At 37.3% G+C, this 23,220-nt stretch overlaps 3 protein-coding genes across 5 annotated transcripts; 1 reads left to right on the top strand and 2 right to left on the bottom strand.

Annotated features, from left to right (window-relative positions):
• Positions 1 to 4,837: 4,837 nt before the first annotated feature.
• LOC130429815 (natural killer cell receptor 2B4-like) lies at positions 4,838 to 6,082 on the bottom strand (the record flags this gene model as incomplete). Its single annotated transcript, XM_056758632.1, has 4 exons — positions 4,838 to 4,936; positions 5,198 to 5,289; positions 5,371 to 5,676; positions 5,791 to 6,082. Coding segments are annotated over 4 exons (789 nt in total), but the record flags the coding sequence as incomplete, so codon positions are not given.
• Positions 6,083 to 7,349: 1,267 nt separating this feature from the next.
• LOC130429512 (natural killer cell receptor 2B4-like) lies at positions 7,350 to 10,854 on the top strand. 2 transcript variants are annotated; one of them, XM_056758116.1, is made up of 5 exons: positions 7,350 to 8,156; positions 9,283 to 9,597; positions 9,716 to 9,997; positions 10,305 to 10,409; positions 10,512 to 10,854. In XM_056758116.1, the coding sequence occupies exons 1-5, from the start codon at positions 8,111 to 8,113 to the stop codon at positions 10,694 to 10,696; spliced, it is 933 nt and encodes a 310-aa protein (XP_056614094.1). In that variant the 5' UTR covers positions 7,350 to 8,110; the 3' UTR covers positions 10,697 to 10,854. The 2 variants fall into 2 exon arrangements, with proteins under 2 accessions (XP_056614094.1, XP_056614093.1); XM_056758115.1 differs by lacking the exon at positions 7,350 to 8,156 and adding an exon at positions 9,032 to 9,138.
• Positions 10,855 to 12,278: 1,424 nt separating this feature from the next.
• Positions 12,279 to 22,973, bottom strand: LOC130429515 (SLAM family member 5-like). 2 transcript variants are annotated; one of them, XM_056758122.1, is made up of 6 exons: positions 22,870 to 22,973; positions 20,243 to 20,557; positions 19,834 to 20,130; positions 13,697 to 13,813; positions 13,548 to 13,615; positions 12,279 to 12,608 (listed from the first exon to the last, which is right to left on the bottom strand). In XM_056758122.1, exons 1-6 carry the CDS (start codon positions 22,952 to 22,954, stop codon positions 12,555 to 12,557), a joined length of 936 nt encoding a protein of 311 aa, XP_056614100.1. In that variant the 5' UTR covers positions 22,955 to 22,973; the 3' UTR covers positions 12,279 to 12,554. The 2 variants fall into 2 exon arrangements, with proteins under 2 accessions (XP_056614100.1, XP_056614102.1); XM_056758124.1 differs by lacking the exon at positions 22,870 to 22,973 and adding an exon at positions 21,417 to 21,706.
• Between the last annotated feature and the right edge of the window lie 247 nt (positions 22,974 to 23,220).

Below are 23,220 nucleotides of genomic sequence, written 5' to 3'. Positions count from 1 at the left end.
CAATCATCAGAAATACAACAACTGCACAACAGATCACAACTTTATGAATGAAGGTGAGACTCGATTCTGTAAGAATTAAAGTCAGTGAATCTGTCAGTCTGATATTAAATCATAAATAACTAATAGTCACGTCTGATATTACCTGCACACATGTGACAGAGTTGAGTGATGTGTAGATGTTGTGTGAGGTTTGTGATGGGATTGTTGACCACACATCTGTATGTGTTTGTATCCTGATATTCCACCTCCAGAGGTAGAGAGAGTCTGATGTTGAGATCAGACACACTGATGCTGGACAATAAACTCTTTCCTTTGTACCAGGAGACACTCACATCATGTGACACATTCATCACTGAACACAACACACAACAACATGATGATGAAGATGATGAAGAACATTGAGAAGAGACTCTGGAGATGACAGGAACAGACAGACCAGCTGAAAACATAAAGAATCAGACGAAATAACAACAAACCAAATACTTTTATTTACTGTATTCACATAGACAAGATGGCGCCGTTGTGTGTGGTTAGCTGTCTGTCGCTCCTTCTATAATAGTCTCTGTTTCTGAGAAGCGGTTGATAACCTTCTACGATCATAAAACACTGATTAATATTGGGACCTCAGCTATAAATATAGAATATGATATTATTAATGGTTCTCACTCGCATCAGTAATGGAGTCCACCCTCAGTTTCTCTGCTCACTTAACAGAGAATCTCCAACAGAGAGAGCTCCACCGCCCCTATGATGGCATTACTCAACGTGTGGTCTTTGGTAAATAAGACTTTTATTCAACATGACTTGTTTTTCTCGCTGAAACTGGATTTTCTTTTCATGACGGAAACATGAACAAAAGAGGGGGACTTGAGTCCTTTCAGTCAGGATTCAGAAAGCTTCACCGTACCGAATCTCCCTCATTGAAAGTCACTATCGACATTATGCTGGCTACACATATCAGGAGTGATGTAGCTTTGGTCCTTTCACATCTTAGCTCAGATTTTGATATGGTGGATCATTCAATTCTTATTCATAGACTGGAAATCAGGGCACAGTTGAAGATGTTCCTGTGCATTGGAAAACACACTTCCTCAGCAGCACATCTCCTCTGTGGTGTTCCTCAGGGATCTATTCTTACTTCAACTCTCTTCTCTCTACTGCCATTGGGTGACATCTTTTTCAAATATGGAGTCTCCTTTCACTTCGCTGATGACACCCAACTATATCTGCCCCTGAAACACATTGATTCAAGCTCCATAGAGGTCCTGCGGGCGTGTCCACAATAAGTGAAATTATGGCTTACACACAATCTTCTGGCATTAGATGAGAACAAAACTGAGTATTACTGATTTACTGAGTGATTTTTATGATTTGAACTCATTTATGAGTTCTTATGTCTCCCCATTTGCGAAAAATCTAGGTTATTTATCTGACCGTATACATTGTCATAATCCGTCCAGGGCACTGATCCGGCAACCATAGAGTACTTTCTGTTGATAAATCGAGGTTAAAACATTGAGGGGACCGGTCTATCGCAATAGTTGGCCCCAAACTCTCGAACAGCCTCCTGATATCGATACGATTGGTATCATCACTCTTCTCTTTTAAATCGAAACTGAAAGCTCATTTAGTTAATGTGGGTCTTTAATGTATTAGTCCAATTATTGTATTGTATTGTATTATTTACTTATTTTTCTTTTTTCATTTCTTTTATCTTATAGATTTTTAAGGATTTTCTTTTTTATTTGAGCTTCCTGATCTGTGCAGCACTTTGGCCAACCCTGGCTGATTTTAAATGTGCTTTAGAAATAAATAATGAAATTAAATTAATGCTTATATAAGGTTTATAATAATCTATGAGTTCTTATCACTCACAGAATTATTAAACTATGATATGATGTTTGAAACTTGAGGAAAACTGAGCAACTTCTCAACTCACCATAGACAGTCAGATTAAAGTGTTTAATGAGGACAGTACTTCTGCTGATCTTCAGTGTATAAAGTCCAGTGTGTTGAGTTGTGATGTTTGTGATGATGAGAGATCCAGTCTGATCATCTATCTCTACATGATTCTTCAATCTCTCATTAATAGATTTAATATTGACTTCTCTGTTGATTTCAGCTATAATCTCATCTGGACTCTGAACACCAAACATCCACTCGATCACATCATCTGTGTGTAGTTGAGTATCAGTGTGTAGAGTAACAGAATGTCCCTCCATCACTGACACTGACTTCACTTCATCACCAAACACACCTGAACAACACAAACACAAATTAAGAGGCTACAATACATTTTAACACATTATATTCACATGGCTATTGTCAAATAATTCTAATATTGTGGCTGATACAAATCCTTTAAGAAGTAAAATCATAAAAAGCATAAAGAATTGACTCACCGTTCAGACACCAGAGACACAAACACAGTAAAACTATCACACAAATCATATTCTGCTGAAGTGTGTTTGAGAAACTGAGCGTCACTTGTGATGTGAAAGGAAACATCACTACATGTGTTTATCTTCACCTTAATACAGTCACATGAACACACACACATGAACACACACACACACACACATGAACACACACACACACACACACACACACACACATGAACAAACACACACACACACACACACACACACACATGAACACACACACATGAACACGCACACACACATGAACACACACACACACACACACAAACACATGAACACACACACATGAACACGCACACACACATGAACACACACACGAACACACACACACACACACATATGAACACACACACCTATGAACACACACACACACACACGAACACACACACATGAACACACACACACATGAACACACACACGAACACACACACACACACACACATGAACACATGAACACACACACACATGAACACACACACATGAACACACACACACATGAACACACGCACACACACCTGAACACACACACACACACACACACACATGAACACTTACACACACATGAACACACACACACAAATGAACACACATAAGCACGCTATTTTACTAAGCACGCTTAGTAAAATACATTAGATGAGTTTGGAGTGAAGTGCATAAAGATATCAGAGGAAACTTTTCACCTGAGTAAAACACATAAACTGACCACAAACACACAAATAGAGATGTTTGTTTGTCCACTTGACAGATGAGATCACATGTGTTATAAGACCACAACAGTTTCACTTTGACTCACTCATCTGTGACCTGTGTCACACTTATTCACACAATTAATATAAAACACCTTCCTCATACTCTCTTAAAATATATTTGACAGATGTTCATTCTTGTTGTGAAGATTGTAGAGATTTATTTATATTCTGTTTGATGTTGATTCTCGTCTGGATCTGACGATATAAACTAGAACCCTATGTGGGTCAGTTGTGGCCTAGTGGTTAGAGAGTTGGACTCGTACTTTGAAGGTTGCTGGTTCAATTCTCAGTGCCACCAGGAAATGACTGAAGTGCCCTTAAGCAAGACCCCTAGCCCCTGTTTGCTCTTCAGTGATAGCTGTCCACTGCACCCTACTTGTAAGTCGCTATGAAAAAAAGTGTCTGATAAATGAATAAATGTAAATGTAGAACAGCAACAGTAGCCACGCCCACTACAGCAGAGACAACCAATCGGATCACAGCTTCAGTAAAACCACAACTGTGACAGACAACTTAAGGAAAGAAAAGAAAACCATTGAGAGTCTCTGCTGATGAAAGAACACACAGATGAGATGGAAAAAATGTTTTAATATGAACAACAAAGCAAAGGCCTTTTTTAAGGATTTTATAATCCTGTATTGTGATATTAAAACGATTTATGAATCATGTGTAATAGTCTATGTGACTGTTTTAATGATTTATTTGTGTGAAATGTGTAGTTATATCTCGACTGAAGTGATCAGGAGGAGGAGAGTTGAGCTTTAAAGATGTAAAATCAACTCCTGCAGTTTCCTCAGATGAACACCAGATGTCACTAACACACGGTGATAGAATGTCATGATGAAGAGTTTGTGTCAGTAAAATGATCTTTATTATATTTCATCATCTTAGAGGTCACTGTACATTACAGTACAAATGATTTGTGTATTATGATATTTTAATCTGGACAGGTTTTATTAGGTGACCCACAGTCTCCAGATATCAGACATCAGTTTCATCATCTCACCACAAGAGGTCATCATAACACAACACACAACTGCATTTCAATCAAACATGTACTTGTGTGGGTTTAATGATAGAAATGATATTAATAGTGAATGAAAAGTCAAATAGATCTCTGTTTTAAACACTGAATTCAGTCAATTTGATTTTAATTTAATTAGTTGAAATGCTGTAATATGTGATAATTGACAAACAGTGAAAGTATAAATCTACAAGATTAATGTTGACAGCACGACATGTGATGAGAATTGTTATAGATTTCATATATCAGTTCTTAGCTTTAATAACTCACACTATTATAATTTAATCTGAATAATCACAATTAACACCTTGTAGCGGTTGTGAACTATCTATTGCTTTAAGCTGAATATAAAAGATGAATTTCCCTGATTTATTTATCAAGAATGTTTTATGTGACCTTTATATAGAGATACTGAGTGAAACAGAAGAAACTTACAGAAAAGTACACACGCATGCCAGCCGACCACAAACACACATTAACAGGAAAACTGTTGGACAGATGAGACCACAGTCGGTTTCACTTTCAGCTACACAATAAATAAAGTGTCTTCACAATCATGTGTGTGTTTGTCTTTAAACAAGCGTTTGTATTGCTTCTGAATGTTCAGTGTTGTGTGTTCTTCATCAGCTCATGTTCAGATTGACGGTGAACAGACTGACTAAAGCATCACTTCCTGATGACTCTGATGAGTCTTTACTAAAATGCTGTCTTGCAAATGACGACTGAGGCAAGAAATAAAAACTCCATATTAAGAAAACTATCTTTGATTACTTTATAAATGAGAAAAGATCAAGTTTTAACAAAGACACCAGTCTAAAAACAAATGAAAAGAATATTTCTCAAATGATTTATATATAGCGCTTCGTACATTGGTTCAAAGCTGCTTTGCATGAAACACAGGAATCAGGAACATTATGAATCATTTTTATTAAAAAAAATGAGGATATCTAATTCATCAGAGGTGATTCTCATCAAGATCTGACCTCATTAACCAGAACAGCAACCGTAGCCACACCCACCACAGCAGAGACGACCAATCGGATCACAGCTTCAGTAAAACCACAACCGTGGACGCCACCTGAAGGACAGAAATGAAAGAGAACGTTATGTTTCAACTTTTATAATCGAAAAACAAAACTGAAGCAAAACATCACATGTGACTCACCTGAAGACATGTGACAGAGTTGAGTGATGTGTAGATGTTGTGTGAGGTTTGTGATGGGATTGTTGACCACACATCTGTATGTGTTTGTATCCTGATATTCCACCTCCAGAGGTAGAGAGAGTCTGATGTTGAGATCAGACACACTGATGCTGGACAATAAACTCTTTCCTTTGTACCAGGAGACACTCACATCATGTGACACATTCATCACTGAACACAACACACAACAACATGATGATGAAGATGATGAAGAACATTGAGAAGAGACTCTGGAGATGACAGGAACAGACAGACCAGCTGAAAAACATTTGAGAATCAATTCAATTGTAAACAAACAAAATAAATATATATGAATTAATGATAATACTATAATGATATTTGAAAGAGTGATTATAATATTTCTCATCTCACCATAGACAGTAACATTGAAGTGTTTGTTTTGAACAGTATTTCCAATGATATTTACTTGATAAAGTCCAGTGTGTTGAGTTGTGATGTTTGTGATGATGAGAGATCCAGTCTGATCATCTATATGTAAGTGATTCTTTAATGTCTCATTAATAGATGTTAGTTTGTCTTTACTGAAGAATTCAGCTATAATCTCATCTGGACTCTCAACACCAAACGTCCACTCGATGTCATCTTGACTCTGTAGTTGAGTATCAGTGTGTAGAGTAACAGAATGTCCCTCCATCACTGACACTGACTTCACTTCATCACCAAACACACCTGAACAACACAAACACTGACATTATAGAAAGTGCTGAAAACTGACTTATTTTTACAAATTTGAGAAATGCCATCAGAGAACATCTGAGTTTAAACAGATCAAAATATGACTCACCGTCCACGTGCCACACGGATAAACACAGAATGCCCATAAAACAAGTCATATTCTGCCACATTGTGATGATTTGATGTTATCTGCAAACAATATTAAGTTCCAAAGGGTTTAAACAAACTAAAGTCACTACTAGAGAGCTTGTGGCAGGTGTGTTTGAGTTTCCGTGTGCTTGTGGGTTTAGGTGAATGCACAGCATGAGCTCACCACTACGCAAGCACGCATACGACGTAGACCCTTACAACACATGTACAAAAGTAAATGAGTTAAAATTAAATTAAAATAAGTCTAGTCAATAGAAAATGTTAATATTCTTCTTAAACACTTTAATCAATATGAGCAATATTTACATCGTCTAGCCTTAAAGTGTCTTAAGTCAATTCTTACAAATAACAACAAAATAAACGAGGTCTGACACATAAACCAGTCCATGTGAAAAGATCCCCTGTGAGCACTTCACCAAGCCATGTGGAATGATCTGATCTCACGAGGTGTTTCATTATAATCACCTGCAGTTTTCTCCTCTCACCACTAGAGGTCAGTGAATTAAAGTCTACATCAGGTGCAGTGCATTACCGAGGCGCGCACATAGAGGGCGCCATCCGCTTGTTACGTCGTGACGTGGTGATCCCCGTTCTCCAGATATAGAGTCATTGGAACTTGTTTTATTTATGCAAATTATCCACAAAAAAAAAACTGTGTGATGACCTCAATGCTTGGTTGAGTTTGAAATATGTAAAGCCTGTCTTTGATTTTAAAACTGTAAAATATTTGTCAGAATTGTGATGTTGAATTCTTGGTTAATAGTATTCTAATCTCGGCCAATAACTTGACTGAACGAATGAATGAATGAGGCATTTATATAACACTTTATTGTGTATTGCTGTACACACACCTGGATGATTTATTCACATTATGACACTTGTGTTACAAACCGTGATCTAACTTTAACTAACAGTTAGTGTAACTGATCACTGTAGTCAGTCGCCTCGTCCGCAAAGTTTTTTTTTTTCTTCATATGATTCAGAAATCTCAATTTTCACCTGATTAATGACTCTTCGTCTACAGCTTCTATATTTCACAACATCACAACAATGAAGCACCAAATTTCCACTACAAGCCACTGAAACCAGATTAAAATCAAAATCTCTTTTATTATCACTCAAACAAATACACAAGTGAAACAGTTAAGGTGAAAACTTGGGTACAGATAATTAGACATTATTACAATCATTTACAATAATCTTTTCTATACTCAAATTACACAAGAAACATTTCTTTACAGTTATTAATCATAACAGTACATCAGATGACAGATTTTTATATAAACTTGTATTTTATAATATACAGTAAACACGCATTAGGCTGTCGGTGTTACTGAGTTATGATGTAGAATCTCATAATTTTATAATCTTATTTTAATAATGTACAATCAACTACAGTGCTAAAAAAGTACAAATAATAATAATTTATGCGCTTCAGGAAATCCTGGATAAAATGGCGTTTACTCCTCTGAAATAAACGTTACATATGCTGTCAACTGTGTTCCTAAAGTTGCGTAAGTAAACGTTGTCAATAAAGTCTTAAAATAAGATACTTTTAGAACTATTTTAGAATAGACCAAAAGTAACTTCACAATATTCCAAACATACTTTGAAAGTCAGCATTACTTGAAACAGAGAGTTGAATCTGTTGTTCAATGATCTCAACAGAACATGTTAAACTCAAAAGACATTTGACATGAATTTGTGCTCATCTGTCTCCGCCGTACATCCACCGAGAACTCTTTACCCGATGAAGACCGGTCCTCCCATATCACTTCAGCAGTGAAAGCTCTTCAGTCGCAGATCCTCATCTCCAGCACAACAAGAACAACTTTAACTATTAATAATGAATATCTTCATTTTCTTTGGTTGTCTCATCTTTGTTGTAAATGGTAAGTCGAATTCTTCAATCTATTTTATTCTCATTTAACATTAAATCTTTAGATTAAAGGTCTTTGTGTTTCAAATTAGTTCTATGACTCTTCAAATAGAAAAGTTTGCCTTTTTTTCTTACATTTTACACACTTATTACCGTTCACAGTCGGCTTCCAGCTCAAGAATGATTCGTTTTTCTAGAAAGTTCTCGATAGGTTGGGGCATGTTTGTTCAAACAACGGAAGAAGTCATACCTCCCAGTTGACGTCATTGTATTACATAACATACATTTGCTTTAGATGGTTAAAAAGATTTTCTTTTATGTAAATTCCAGTATTAAAATACTCATGATATTGAGCTCGAGATGTAAAGCGTATTAAATAATCAGCGTGGAAAAAAAAATTGGGTTTAAGCAGAGTTGTAGAGGTTCACACAGAACACTGGTTCACCTGTCAAACAGGTTTATCCGCTGATTTCCAAAGTCAGTTTGTTCTAAGGGTGGAGACTCCCATTGACGTCATTGTATTGATACATAGCCCAAGAAAGAAAAACATCCTAGAACCATTAAGAAAAACATTAACTTGGAGCTATTATCCTAGTGGGCAGTGCTCCGGTGTGGTTGTGCATCAGTCAACCCGAGTTCAATTCCCATCTCGTGGTCTTTTCCTGATCCCACCCCCTTCTCTCTCCAACGTCACTTCCTGTCCTCAACGAGCTTTACAATTAAAGGCTAAACGCCAAAAAAGTAATTTTAACTTTATTCAATTAATCATTTTTTGGTGTCCAGGCAGAAATGTCTAGAAAAGTGAGATTCATCATTTTTTCTGTAAACAGTTCTTCACTGTTTTCTATTGTTTGTCTGAGCTGAAGTGCAGATCACAATAGTGTTTAAGGACAATATTTAAAGCTTAACTATGAGTTTACTGCAAGTTAAACATATGATTCAGGTTGGTGCCGGTGGTCCAGTGCAGTGTGTGCTGAAAGCAGTAGTGAACCCAAGTATGAGTCCCCTGTTCATCCATTCTGCTTCAGTCTAAAAAAATATATTCAGTTAAATTCACGAAAGTGTGTTGTTAAGAAAAGCTTTTTATTAACGTGTTAATGTAGTCATCTTGAAAATAGTTTTGTGTTTGTGTTGTTCAGGTGTGTTTGGTGATGAAGTGAAGTCAGTGTCAGTGATGGAGGGAGAATCTGTTACTCTACACACTGACATACAGAGAGAAGATGGGATAAAGTGGTATTATGGACCTGAAAACACAGTTGTAGCAATGATCAATGGAGTGGCCAGTAGCACCAATATTTCTAATGATGAGAGATTCATAGACAGAGTGATGATGGACAATCAGACTGGAGATCTCATCATCACACACATCACATCTCAAAACTCTGGACTTTATAAACTGAGGATCAGCAGAAACAAGAAAGTCTCATACAAGAACTTTAATCTCACTGTCTATTGTAAGTATTACAGTGAAGAATGGTGAGCTAAGAAATCCACCCCTTCAGTTTTCAATATACTCTGTTAATATAAACAAATATAAACAGCTTCTTTATTCATATGTTTGTTATTTTTCAGCTCATCTTCCTGTTCCTGTCATCTCAAGAGTCTCTTCATCAGAACGCTCAAACTGTAGTGTGTTGTGTTCAGTGATGAATGTGTCACATGATGTGAGTGTCTCCTGGTACAAAGGAAAGAGTTTATTGTCCAGCATCAGTGTGTCTGATCTCAACATCAGACTCTCTCTACCTCTGGAGGTGGAATATCAGGATACAAACACATACAGATGTGTGGTCAACAATCCCATCACAAACCTCACACAACATCTACACATCACTCAACTCTGTCACATGTCTTCAGGTGAGTCACATGTGATGTTGTAACACATTCTGTTGACTGGATGTGAGGTCTTTGTGTGTCTTGTCTGTATAATTCATTTCACATCATATTCTTCACATCAAGCAGCTTCACAGGATTCAGTGTCTGTGTTGTTTTGAACACATTTGTTAGTTGGAATCATGAACATTGTATTGTTGTAAACTATGAGAAATCATAAAAACTATTATTATTGACATTATATTCTTAAGTGCAGTTATAAATTGACTGAATGTAAAATGCTGAATCAGATGTTATTAAAGTTTTAACTGATTTCTCTTTACTCCTGTAGATTCTCCTCCCGTGTGGGTCATTATAATATCAGTTGTGTTTGCTCTTCTGATCTGTGTGATCTTCATCATCATCATCATCATACTCAAAAGAAAGCATCACAAAGGCAAGTCTTACCTTCAGTTTACAGTATATATCAAACTAAAACTTTACTGCACAATTGTGACATCGCTGCGATTTCATATAATGTCACTTTATTTTTCAGCAGGTCTCATAAAAACATCAGATGGTGAAGTTCCTCAGACAGATGAAGAGAGCAGTATAGACTCCAGCAGCACCTCTGAGGGAGAAGCCGTGATGTTTCTGAATAGACCAGCAGCTTCAATAAACATGTTTTGTGCAAAGTATACAAAGAAAAAGCAGGAAATCCACATGCAGGAGACGACAGACTAAAACTTTGAAAAACAGAGAGACATTTTCAAACATCTAGTTGGTATTGAAACACTGACCACATCCATCCAGAGTCAGACTGTGTTTGTGTTCTGATTCTCTCTGTTATATTCTGTGTTTCGCTGTGTTCTGTAAATATTGTAAATAAAATGTGACATTTATTCACTTGGTGTAATAATTAGGGCCCAAGCCCCCGATGTGTTCCTGTTGTTTTGCTTAAAAGTATCTTTGTTTTCAGTGTTTCAGGGCAATTTAGGGTCCTTGACATGCTCTTGAATCTGAGACACACCTCAGATTCATCGGCCATTAGGCCCAGACAAAGGATGATATATAAACGTGACGGGGGGCTCTATAGCGCAGCCCCCCCCCTAATGGATCACATAAACCTGAGGCCAAGTTTGCGCATAGATGTTTATAGAAAACACAAACAAAACAAACACACACTGACAAAGAAGAAGATTGTCCTCTGCTACATGAGATCACAGCAGTTACTCAATGATCTGTAAGGGTCACATATACATGATAAAAACATATTTACAGAGAGATATCAGCTCACAATATTTTATTAATTTCAAACCTTTAATACAGTCACCTAAAGGATTATCATGAACACCACACTAATACTGTGTTTGACCCCCTTTAGCCTTCAGAACTGCCTTAATTCTACGTGGCATTGATTCAACAAGATGCTGAAAGCATTCTTTAGAAATGTTGGCCCATATTGATAGGATAGCATCTTGCAGTTGATGGAGATTTGTGGAATGCACGAAGCTCCCGTTCGACCACATCCCAAAGATGCTCTATTGGGTTGAGATCTGGTGACTGTGGGGGCCATTTTAGTACAGTGAACTCATTGTCATGTTCAAGAAACCAATTTGAAATGATTTGTGACATGGTGCATTATCCTGCTGGAAGTAGTCATCAGAGGATGGGTACATGGTGGTCATAAAGGGATGGACATGGTCAGAAACAATGCTCAGGTAGGCCGTGGCATTTAAACGTTGACCAATTGGCACTAAGGGGCCTAAAGTGTGCCAAGAAAACATCCCCCACACCATTACACCACCAGCATAATTGCATTAATGAGAAATTGAACAGGTGTTCCTAAAAATCCTTTAGGTGAGTGTAGAAGACAACACACAGCATTAGACTGCCCTCTTCAGGTCATCACAACAACTTACACTTCATTGTCATTCTACAAAAACCAAGTGCCACATAAAATAACTATTCAGTGCATTTAAATATATACTAATAAGTTTAAAATTATATTATTTGTTTGCAACACTATCTTACAAATCTTAACAAATGAATTGCAAATAAACTAATAAATTAAAACATATAAATACATAAAGATAGTATCAAAATATATTATATGGGATGTAGCTGGAAACTGTATATTTAAACAACAAAACAGTGTAAAATGAGCATTTATCCTTCTCACTTTGACTCTCATCATCAAGAATTAATTCACAACACATACTTACAGTATTACAGTAAAAGTAAAATTTTAGGATTCAGTTGTATACTACAGGTGAAGGTCTATGTATGAGATTGAACACATGTTGGCTAAACACAGACAGGATGATTATTTTATTTATATTTATTTATTTATATATTCTTAATGATTTGTGTATAATGATATTTTAATCTGGACAGGTTTTATTAGGTGACCCACAGTCTCCAGATATCAGACATCAGTTTCATCATCTCACCACTAGAGGTCATTATAACACAACACACCACTGCATTTCAATCAAACATGTACTTGTGTGAGTTTCATGATAGAAATGATATTAATAGTGAATGAAAAGTCAAATACATCTCTGTTTTAAACACTGAATTCAGTCAATTTGATTTTAATTTAATTAGTTGAAATGCTGTAATATGTGTAAAGCACCTCCGTCATCTCAGATTCCTGTAAGAAAACAGAAAAGAGACGAATATATGAGACCAGTGAGTGAAAGAAAACAGCATTTCATTTTCATTTCATCAGATCTTCTATTATAAAAATAATCCCTTCTTCAACCTTTTGAACAGACTGAGACTTTGTGTACATCAATACAAGACAGTTCATTGTAGATACAGGTACTATACTTGTGTGTGTTCAGAGGGAGGGTGACACCATCACTACTTCTGTTGAATTTAATGTAAAACATTTTTTTTTAATCTGTAATATATGTATATATATATATCTAAACCGGAAGACTGATATATACAGAAAAATATTTTTTTTCTGTAAAATTATAGGATACAAGGATAGATGTTAAGTAGTTTTCTCCATTTTTCTTGTAAATGTGTCGTCTTGTTCTGTAATTTTATAGTTGTTTACCGTATTTCAAAAATAAACTGTAAAAAAAAGAAATCTTTCTGTCAGCTGGGATGATCTGGAGTGCCAGAAATAAACTTCAGAATAACAGGTATTTCCTGTAAAATTACACTTTCCTCCTGGTTGCTTGTAATTTTACGGTTTTTGACCGTATTTAAAAAAATACATTAAAAAATCTGAAAAAACGACAGAAAATTTCAGTTTATTTTCACAGTGATGCCGATCACATGATCCTTTTGTGTTGTTTACTCACTTCACGATGAGTGTTAAATAAGAACCAGAGGATTAATATCTGACATCTTTATCAGAACTCAACAATAAGAGACTTGTGTTGACATTAGCACACATAACAAACTCTCTTAATCCCTCAGTAACAGACACACAATGACCCTTACTGCCCCTAGTGGATAAAACATGTATAAATACACCACATCTAGTGTTATGAGTTTGATTTCAGATGTATTTTCAGAAGTTGATTTGAATGAATGACTGTAATAACTACACATGATCAGTCATGAATGATCTCACCGGTTTATGTGTTGTTCTTTCACACAAGGTTGGTTGTGCATAAGTGATCTCATCTTCACCGGTCTGATCTGTTTCAGTAATAATGAGTTTAGTTTCATCAGTATTCACATTTCATTTATGAACATTTAAATGTTGTTTATATAACTTACAATCTTTAAGTGTTTTTCTGTGTTTCCAGATGATGAAGAAGATCAGAAGTGTCGTTACAATCATCAGAAATACAACAACTGCACAACACATCACAACTTTATGAATGAAGGTGAGACCTGTAATAAAGCAATAAGCATGTGAAGCAGTGGGTTACAGAAATAAAATGTACTGTAACAAACTTATTCCATCTGTGTGGCAAGATTTCATAAAATAAAGTAAATAAAGTGATATTTAGGTTGTGTAATGCGGACAGCAGTTATAAATCGGGGCCTTTTATAACAGCCTCAGCCAATCAGAATCACACCGCATACTAACCAAACGCGGCCCGATGAGATTCCTGCGATAAGCAAAATGTCTGTGCATACCGAACGAAAAAGGGGCGGGAGGCGACAATCAATCACAAGACACAGCCAATCAGAACAGCTGTAAAGTACAAACCCGCATTGTGAGTTTATATTGTGAAGTTTCCTCACTGCATAAGGCCAGCAATGAAACGATCACTGATTATATTATTCGAGCAGAGACTATATCCACGTCATTGAGAAGAGCATACGAGCATATTAGCGATGGGCTTCAAATAGCCATGGTAGTAAAGGGGCTACTTGATTCATACAAGCCATTCGTCGTACACATCACCCAGACAAATGACAGTGTAACGTTCGGTGAGTTTAAAACAAACTGCGAAGTTATGAGAGTACTGAAAAATATGGGAAGAGTGACGTGAATGTAGGAGAAGACAACGTGATGAAGCCGTGACCATGTAAAGAAAGCTGATGGAGAGACAGTAGCAGAGCCTACATCATTCTGCTTCTTCAACGCGAGTGACTGTCCTACACAAAGAAGAGACAAGAAATATAGCTTCAGTGCAAGTTCTGCCAGGAAGACTCAATCCTGCATCACTCACTACCAATCAGCACCTAACCAATCACCTTCCAACATGGAACATAAAAGATAGCCACTTACCCCTTTCTACGTCCGCAGTCGAAGCAACAGTGATTCGCCCCCATCCTCCCCACCACCACCAGGAGGTCCCTGTCAATATAACCCCAGGGGGGTCGGCTACGCCCCCGCCTTCATCTCAAGGCGGGAAGTGGAGGACTTCTTGGCCCTCTGGATGCGAGCCACGGACAGGGCCTACTCCAAAGACCCCCAATGTCCATCTTTACTATAACCATATATTCTGTCTAATGAACGTTCAATACTCAACATTCGCCTCCCGAGTCTTTCTGGTAGAAGGGTCTAATGGTCGACTGCGGCACCACAACACACATGATCAACGACGCCACGAAGTTCAAAACAGCGGATAAGAGCTTCAGACCCGAGGACCACATGATCGAGCTAGCCGACAGGACCAAAGCAAGTGGGAAGGCGAAGATGAGGGGAGATGCCAAAGTCTACTTGCTGGACAGCGAGGGACGACAAGTGAAAATGAGGCTCAAGCAAGCACTCTACATCCCATCGTTTCCACAAAACATTTTTTCAGATAAAGCTGCGACAACCAACGGAGCCGAGGTCCACTTCAAAGACGGTGATAACTGGCTGGTCCACAAGGATGGGACAAAGTTCAAAATGGACGTGTATGGTAGGCTGTATTACCTTAACACTGTAGAAGAAGAAAAGGTTGATGAAGTGTATGGTTGTCATGACATTCAAACGTGGCATAGAATACTTGGCCATTGTCATTTTGATGATGTTTCCAAATTAGAGAAGGTGGTTAAAGGAATGTCTATAAAAGGGAAACATGATAAGTCTAATCAAAACTGTGAAATATGCACACAGGGCAAGTTTACACAAAGCAGAAATAGACAAGCAGAGGCTAAAGCTACACCTGTATTAGAGCTAGTGCACACAGACCTATGTGGTCCTATTGAACCAGCAGATAAAGAGTCGGTAGCTTAATACACATTATGACATGTACCAGACCTGACCTGAGCTGGGTTGTTAGCAAACTAACACAATACCTAGCAGAACCAAAGAAGCAGCATTGGGCTACAGCTAAACACCTACTGAGGTACTTAAAGGGTACTACGGTTCAAGAACTACATTTCCAAAAATGTGAGGGAAGCCTACAGCTTGAGGGATACAGTGATGCTGATTGGGCAGATGATACAAATGACAGGAGGAGAACAGCTGGATACCAAGCCAGTGACAAAGGCCTAGTTTGACAGGTTCAAGGGGTATTTGTTGGAGAGTAATGTAAATTGGCAGAAAAGTTTTTTGTTGTTGTTGTTTTTATAGAAAACTGCCAGTATGTCAAACGTTTAATTATTAATATAATTAATATTTTTTTGTTTACCACTATAGATAGCTATAAACATGTCTTTGAGTGGGAGTGTTAAGCATGTTTTATTATATGAGTAGCAAAGCCATGTCATGTGTCTGCGCGCACAAGGATGTTATTGTGAGCATGCGCAGAATAAAACGGTCTGTGTTTTGAATCCTTAGACCAAGGAAAGTGGTGGTCTGTCTTTCTTTTTCTCTCGTGAATATTAGCCATCAGCAGGTGATAGCTAACCACTTAGGTGACTGTGATAACGATAGACGGCTGTAGAAATGACAAATGCTACATAAACGTATGTAATCAAATGTATATAGCCGTCTTCATCCATGTTTAGAGATTAATATTCATAAGGTGCAGAACTTACATCCAATGAGACCATTGTGTGGGCGAAGCTGTCAGACGCGACGTGGCAGAAATAGAAACAGTTTGTAAAATAGAAACGACAGTTGCTCGTCGCGGCTTGTCAGGACTAGTGATGGGAAGTCCGGCTCTTTTCCGCGAACCGGTTCTTTCGGACAGTTCGTTTCAATGAACCGGTTCATCGGTTCATTTACGCCAGAACGTAATGACGTACTGTAATGACGTAACGACGTTCGGTCGGTATGAAAATACACTTGGCTGAACATTTAATGAAGACACTTTTCATCACTTAAAACATCATCATGATCTGATAAGTTTATCACATTTAAGTTTGGCAAATAATGCACACAGATACAGACAAAGGCAGTAATATGCAAGCGAACGTTATGAAGTGAATAATCTGTTATTAATTAAATTTACGTTTTGTCAGATTGCCCCACTCGTCGTCGTCACTCGTGTTTATTGTGTTCATACTTCGGTTTTTCTAAATTCCAAGAATCTTTTTAACTTCAGAGTGAGAGAAGCCTGCTAGTTTTCACACGCACGCATGCGCAGCCGCAGTTTATCAACTCACTTGCGTTGATCAACCGGTTCACAAATCGGACGTGTCCGAAAAGACACGGCTCTCGGTTCATGACCCAAAAGACACGGCTCTCGGTTCATGACCCAAAAGACACGGCTCTCGGTTGATGACCCAAAAGACACGGCTCTCGGTTCATGACCCAAAAGACACGGCTCTCGGTTGATGACTCAAAAGACACGGCTCTCGGTTGATGACTCAAAAGACACGGCTCTCGGTTCATGACCCAAAAGACACGGCTCTCGGTTCATGACCGCAAAGCCAATGCAATGCAACCGATTGGATTTTGTGACTCAAGATTCTCTGCGAGAACGATTCAATCCGCTTGTTTCGTTCCAGTGCATGATAACGTTTAGATTTGTATCATCTTGTTTAAATATGAAATAAGATATGTTCATGAAAATACCATTGATTCAACATGAAACAAATGAATATGTAGTTTAGTTTTACAAACTGATAGCCTAGGAATTGTTTTCAATCTTTAAAGTAATTATAAAGCAAAAATGCACAACATTAATGCATTTAAGCCACGTTAACAAATAAATAAAATACAAATAGATCTGACAATTATAAAGTTGTGTTCCATGTTAATGTTTTATTCTGCAAATGTAGTTTCTTATATGTATAGTATATGTTTTGTATTTAATTATATTTTGGTGTATTTGAAAAAGCACAATAAACATTTTTGTACACACTTTGTTTTTTCTTACATTATTACATTTTATTCTCAAAATATTTTTAAGTATAAACGTTAAAAGGAATATAAAGCAAACTATTATCTAGGCAAAGGGCTTATTAATATGCTTAGACTCTGCCAAGACGCACGTGCATCAGCTGAGCTCATCAGTTGAACCGGTCTGGTTCACATCTCGAACGTGTCCGAAAGACAATGAACCGGCTCTTGGTTCAATGAATGTACTGGTGACAGTGGCGCCACCAGGGGGTGGCCAGGGGTGGCCACGGCCACCCCTGGCCGACTACTGGCCACCCCACTGGCCAGTATACATTTTAGTAGCATCAGTTATGCATTTCATCCCTAATGCACAGCCAGGCAGGCAAGTCGCTCTAGACCTTCGATCGCTCCCCCGCCCCTCCGTTCATGCCGCTTTAGCGCAGCAACAGCTCAGCGCGTGCCCGTCTGTCAACAATTTCAAAAGAAGTTAAGAAAGAAGACGAAGAAGACTACCGGTAAGTAAATAAGTCAAAAATATTCCTTAGTAAAAGAAGACGGGGAATGATGTGTCGTGACGTGCTTTTTAAGTGCCAAATAGTTACAGTATACTGTTACAGCAGCTTTTTTATGTGTCTTTGACACGTTTTGACAAGAGTTACCTAGCTAACGCCATTAGCTGGTGCGTATATATGTTATGTCAATTTTCAGACAATGAAGAGAAAGTCCACAGACATCTCTTCTTATTTTAGGAAGAAAAGTACGGAAGGAGGAGTGAAAGAGTTTCCATTAAATTACAAATCATGACATAATCATAATCGTAATAAGTGCAGTGTAAGTCGCTTTGGATAAAAGCGTCCGCTGATGGACTCTATATGTCTTATTAAAAAACTCCTTCACTGGCAAATGACTAAATGTAAATGTAAATGATCACTTAAAGCTTCTGATTCATGTGTAACAAAGGCAAGTAAGTAAAGTGCTGTGCAGTATGTAGGTTGATGTGCAGACATTAAATAAGCGTTGTTTAGCGTCATAGCTGGAGCGCCCGACTCCCATTCCGGACCGATGCGGTTCGAGGCCCGTCTGGAGCGGGTTTAGTTTCGTTCCTGTTATATATGTTTATGGTAACACTTTAGAATACTATATCTTACTTAATGCATAACTAATAAGGAATTATTGAAGAACTAATTCTTTATTAACACTTAAGTCACTAACTACTAAAGAAGATGCGTTATGCAATTTGGGTGTGCTGAGTGTAGAATCAAGAAGGGCTCAGGCCATAAATCTTGATGACTTTGTGGATGTGTTAGCCAAAACACATAGCAACAGCCGAATAAAGCTATTCTGAAGCCTGGTAATCAGAATCAGAGACTATTGATCCCTGTTGGGAAGTTCTTTTTGTAACAGTAATAATTACTTTTGTTTTACATTAAGCAAAGATATGTTTCTTACACATACTGTATAGGCTGGTAATCAGAATCAGACTATTGATCCTTGTTGGGAAAGTCCTGTTACATAAACCAAAGGTGTGATTGTTTCTGTCCTTGCTTTTATTTGTATCTGCCAGTATCTTCTTTCCCCCAGTAACTGTTTTGTTTGCAATAAATGTACACCTTATGCCAAATATAATTGCAAAATAAAACAGAATTGTTGTACAACTCAAAATGTTAACTGTACTGTAATTAGTCTATGCACATTATATCATTAGTAACATTAAATATAACAAGTATATCAGTAGAAGTTTCCTTAAGTCTTTCTGATAGTTTTCTACAGGCCGGTTTAGTTTACTACAACAGTAGAATACAATTCTGAAATTATGGTATATAGTTTTGGTGTGCCACCCCAAGATTTTAAGTGGCCCCACCTGGCCACCCCTATGAAAAATTTCTGGAGGCGCCACTGACTGGTGATCCAAAAACTGTTGCAACCGATTCTTGAATCATTAACGAGAACCGCGCTTGGGGTTCCGTGCGTAGGTAACTGAGGAAATATGTGGATACGTGCTTTCTGGAGGCGCGAACCGCTTTGAACGATTCAGTTCGATTTGGTGAACCGGTTCGACCGGCTCACTATAAAGAGCCGGTTCAAAAGAAAAAAATTTTCACGAACCGGCCATCACTAGTCAGGACATAACCTCTGAATAACATGGAAAAGAAACCTGTTATCACACGTCGCGTTTGGTTGGGACACGTTGTCTGGTTTAAAAGGAATAAGTGAATAAAGAAAAATATCTTGTGTGTCTTACCTGAACACTCGTGACAGAGTTGAGTGATGTGTAGATGTTGTGTGAGGTTTGTGATGGGATTGTTGACCACACATCTGTATGTGTTTGTATCCTGATATTCCACCTCCAGAGGTAGAGAGAGTCTGATGTTGAGATCAGACACACTGATGCTGGACAATAAACTCTTTCCTTTGTACCAGGAGACACTCACATCATGTGACACATTCATCACTGAACACAACACACAACAACATGATGATGAAGATGATGAAGAACATTGAGAAGAGACTCTGGAGATGACAGGAACAGACAGACCAGCTGAAAAACATTTGAGAATCAATTATTAATTGTAAACAAACAAAATAAATATTTTTGAATGATAATACTATCAGGATATTTGAAAGAGTGATTATAATATTTGTCATCTCACCATAGACAGTAACATTGAAGTGTTTGTTTTGAACAGTTTTTCCAATGATGTCTAGTTGATAAAGTCCAGTGTGTTGAGTTGTGATGTTTGTGATGATGAGAGATCCAGTCTGATCATCTATCTCTACATGATTCTTCAATCTCTCACTGATAAATGGTTTTGTTTTTGCTTCTCTGTTCAGTTTAGCTATAAATGAACCCTGAACACCAAACCTCCACTCGATCACATCATGTGTCTGTAGTTGAGTATCAGTGTGTAGAGTAACAGAATGTCCCTCCATCACTGACACTGACTTCACTTCATCACCAAACACACCTGAACAACACAAACACAATGAAGACTTGACCAGTTTGTACGGGTTTACGGATGCAAAAATGTTCTTTTGTATACTATAGCATTTACTATAGTAAATTGTAGTAACATTAGACTGTATGCTATATTTTTGAATAGTACTATGCTAAACATTAAAGTATAAAACAATTTATCAACTAACAACAACTATAGTAAATACTGTAGTATACTCGGTAGCAGTGTTAACCAGTACGCAAACCAAGCAAATGCATAGAGCCCTGCATGTGCCCCCAGTGGCCACAAGCAGAAAAATCATTTGATGATTGCTTTTGACTGCCATCGATACGTGTACTTCACCGGATGAACCTTATAACAGACAAACCAATTAAACTTCTAAAGCTAGGGGGTGGGAGACCTGAGCTTTGATGCTCAGCCAGAGGCGCGATCATCCATTCGTCACATTTTGCTTAAATTTACAGGAACAACATTCTTTGTGTAGAGTCCTTCAAATAAAGTAAGTCTTGCTGGATAAATGTATGCTGCAATGGAGTAAAGGGACACAGCGGAATCTGCTGACTGATATTAAGTGTAACTGCACTGATCCAATAAATCACGGCCACGAATCATACAGATGTCTTTTAGACTTTTATTTTGCTCTCTCTTTCCTGTGTCGATCCGAAGATGTCACGGTCTAAGAAAGACACCGTGAAAACTACAAATAAAAGACATATACAACTTAAACACACCTCTTTTACAACAGAATCCCATAACAAATAGTCCAATTTGCCTCATTGTTACAATACAGAACACGTTACATTACACACATTAAAGCACATAAACTCAAACATAAAAATTATAACATGCAACAAATATAAACAAATACCGTGTGCGCCTTTAGGACCATATGCAGAGATTATACGTTTTGAAGGAGCCGCACGTGTTACGACCTGTTCGCATCCATTGCTCTCTGACCCACAGTTCTTCACTCCCTCTCTTAGTCATGTGACGCATTACGCATTATTAAAGGAACATTACATACAGAAAAGCTTTTCATTTTTAAACACAATATAAACAATTTATAATCAACAATTTTCTCTAAACATTGTATTTTAACCATGTTTCAAAAAACCTCAATGAACTTTACAAATCATATCAATAAGCATTACAATATGTCATCGGACATTTACATTAAGAATTCAATTAAGCTTAGGTGTATCTGCGAAAATTATATGATAATGAGACGCTGTCTCCATAAAGTGTTATAAGCAAACTGCATGATATATGTTTCATTGACAAATGAGTCATGACAGACAAAAAGATGATTAGAAGCCAATGCTTCGAACTGTGGTCTTTAGGTCTCAGTCTTTATCTCTCCATCTATCTTGTATTTGACACACTTAAATATTTTCAGCAATTACATTTTTACATTTGCAATGTGAGTTCACCATAGTCTGGAAAGAAAGCACTGAAATATTGAGGGCTCTTAAATAAAATGAATTTCTATAATATTTACTTGATTTGTGTTCATGCTATTAAGTTTAAATTATTATGGACAACTCAAATGGTATAACATTTTAAATGATCAAAATTTGAAGTGCGCATATCAAATATTAGATTGCAAAACAAAGAATGTTTATTCTTATACCAACCTGTAAACATTTTTGAGTGCTGTTATAAGGTTCAAAGTCAAATAAATCCAGTTTTTTTTATAATAAATCCATACGACTGTTGTGCAATTCAAATTTTCATCATTTTTTTTAGTATGCATGTGTGGGGGCCTAAGGTCTTGACTTTGCTTAGGGCCCCCAAAATGGTAATCACGCCCCTCTATTTCTACATCGTCTTGCAATTACGTAAGAGAACAATATGTATATAGTATATACTGTATAATCAATTCTTATTTTTGTCAAAATCTGTGACAGCCAAGTCAGTTAACAATTATGCATTAAAATTGAACTATACCATAACTACTTTAATGGGATATGTATTCATGTGATATTGCTTATAAATATTTAAGGTTGCCTTTTATCTGCCGAAGTTTTGGTAGGCACGGAGCTAAAATAGTTAAATATTAAATGATCATGTTCGTACTTCAACCATTGAAGAATATTGACGAAAATAGATTTTTTTCTAAAACAAATACAAAACGTGTAGGCTTGTAGACTATGACTTAAGTCGTACTGATAACCATCGACATATAATCCTTATACTAATAAAATTCTTAATGTGGATTCTATGTGTACCTGGCAACCATGCGTTTTTCAACATTCTGTAAAAGCATTTAATTTTCACAATGTGCACAAACTAAAAGTTAAAGAATGTTAAATATCACTTACCGTTGAAATGCCACAAACACAACTGCACAAGAGCAAGTACACAAACCATATTCTGCAGAGATGTGTGAAGACAAATAAGAGTCATTTGTTATGTGACACAAACTGTGTGATTTCCTTCAGACACACATACAGACGCTCGCGTGAACGCGCACGCGCTTCTGATCTCTGCGTCAGACAGACGGAACAACTTTAACGCACAAACTTTCTTTAATGTATTTTTATTGGTTCTCATCAAGGAGGAGATGTTAAAAACGTCATCAAGGTTGTCAAGAGAATTGAATCTCTGACTGAAACTTGGGGATGTGACCACATCTGAGATCATCTGAATCTCTTCATCTACGACTCTGTGAC

The sequence above is a fragment of the Triplophysa dalaica genome, chromosome 10, assembly GCF_015846415.1.
Source record: "Triplophysa dalaica isolate WHDGS20190420 chromosome 10, ASM1584641v1, whole genome shotgun sequence".
Lineage (NCBI taxonomy): Eukaryota > Metazoa > Chordata > Actinopteri > Cypriniformes > Nemacheilidae > Triplophysa > Triplophysa dalaica.
This window is presented reverse-complemented; position numbering and strand designations above follow the sequence as displayed.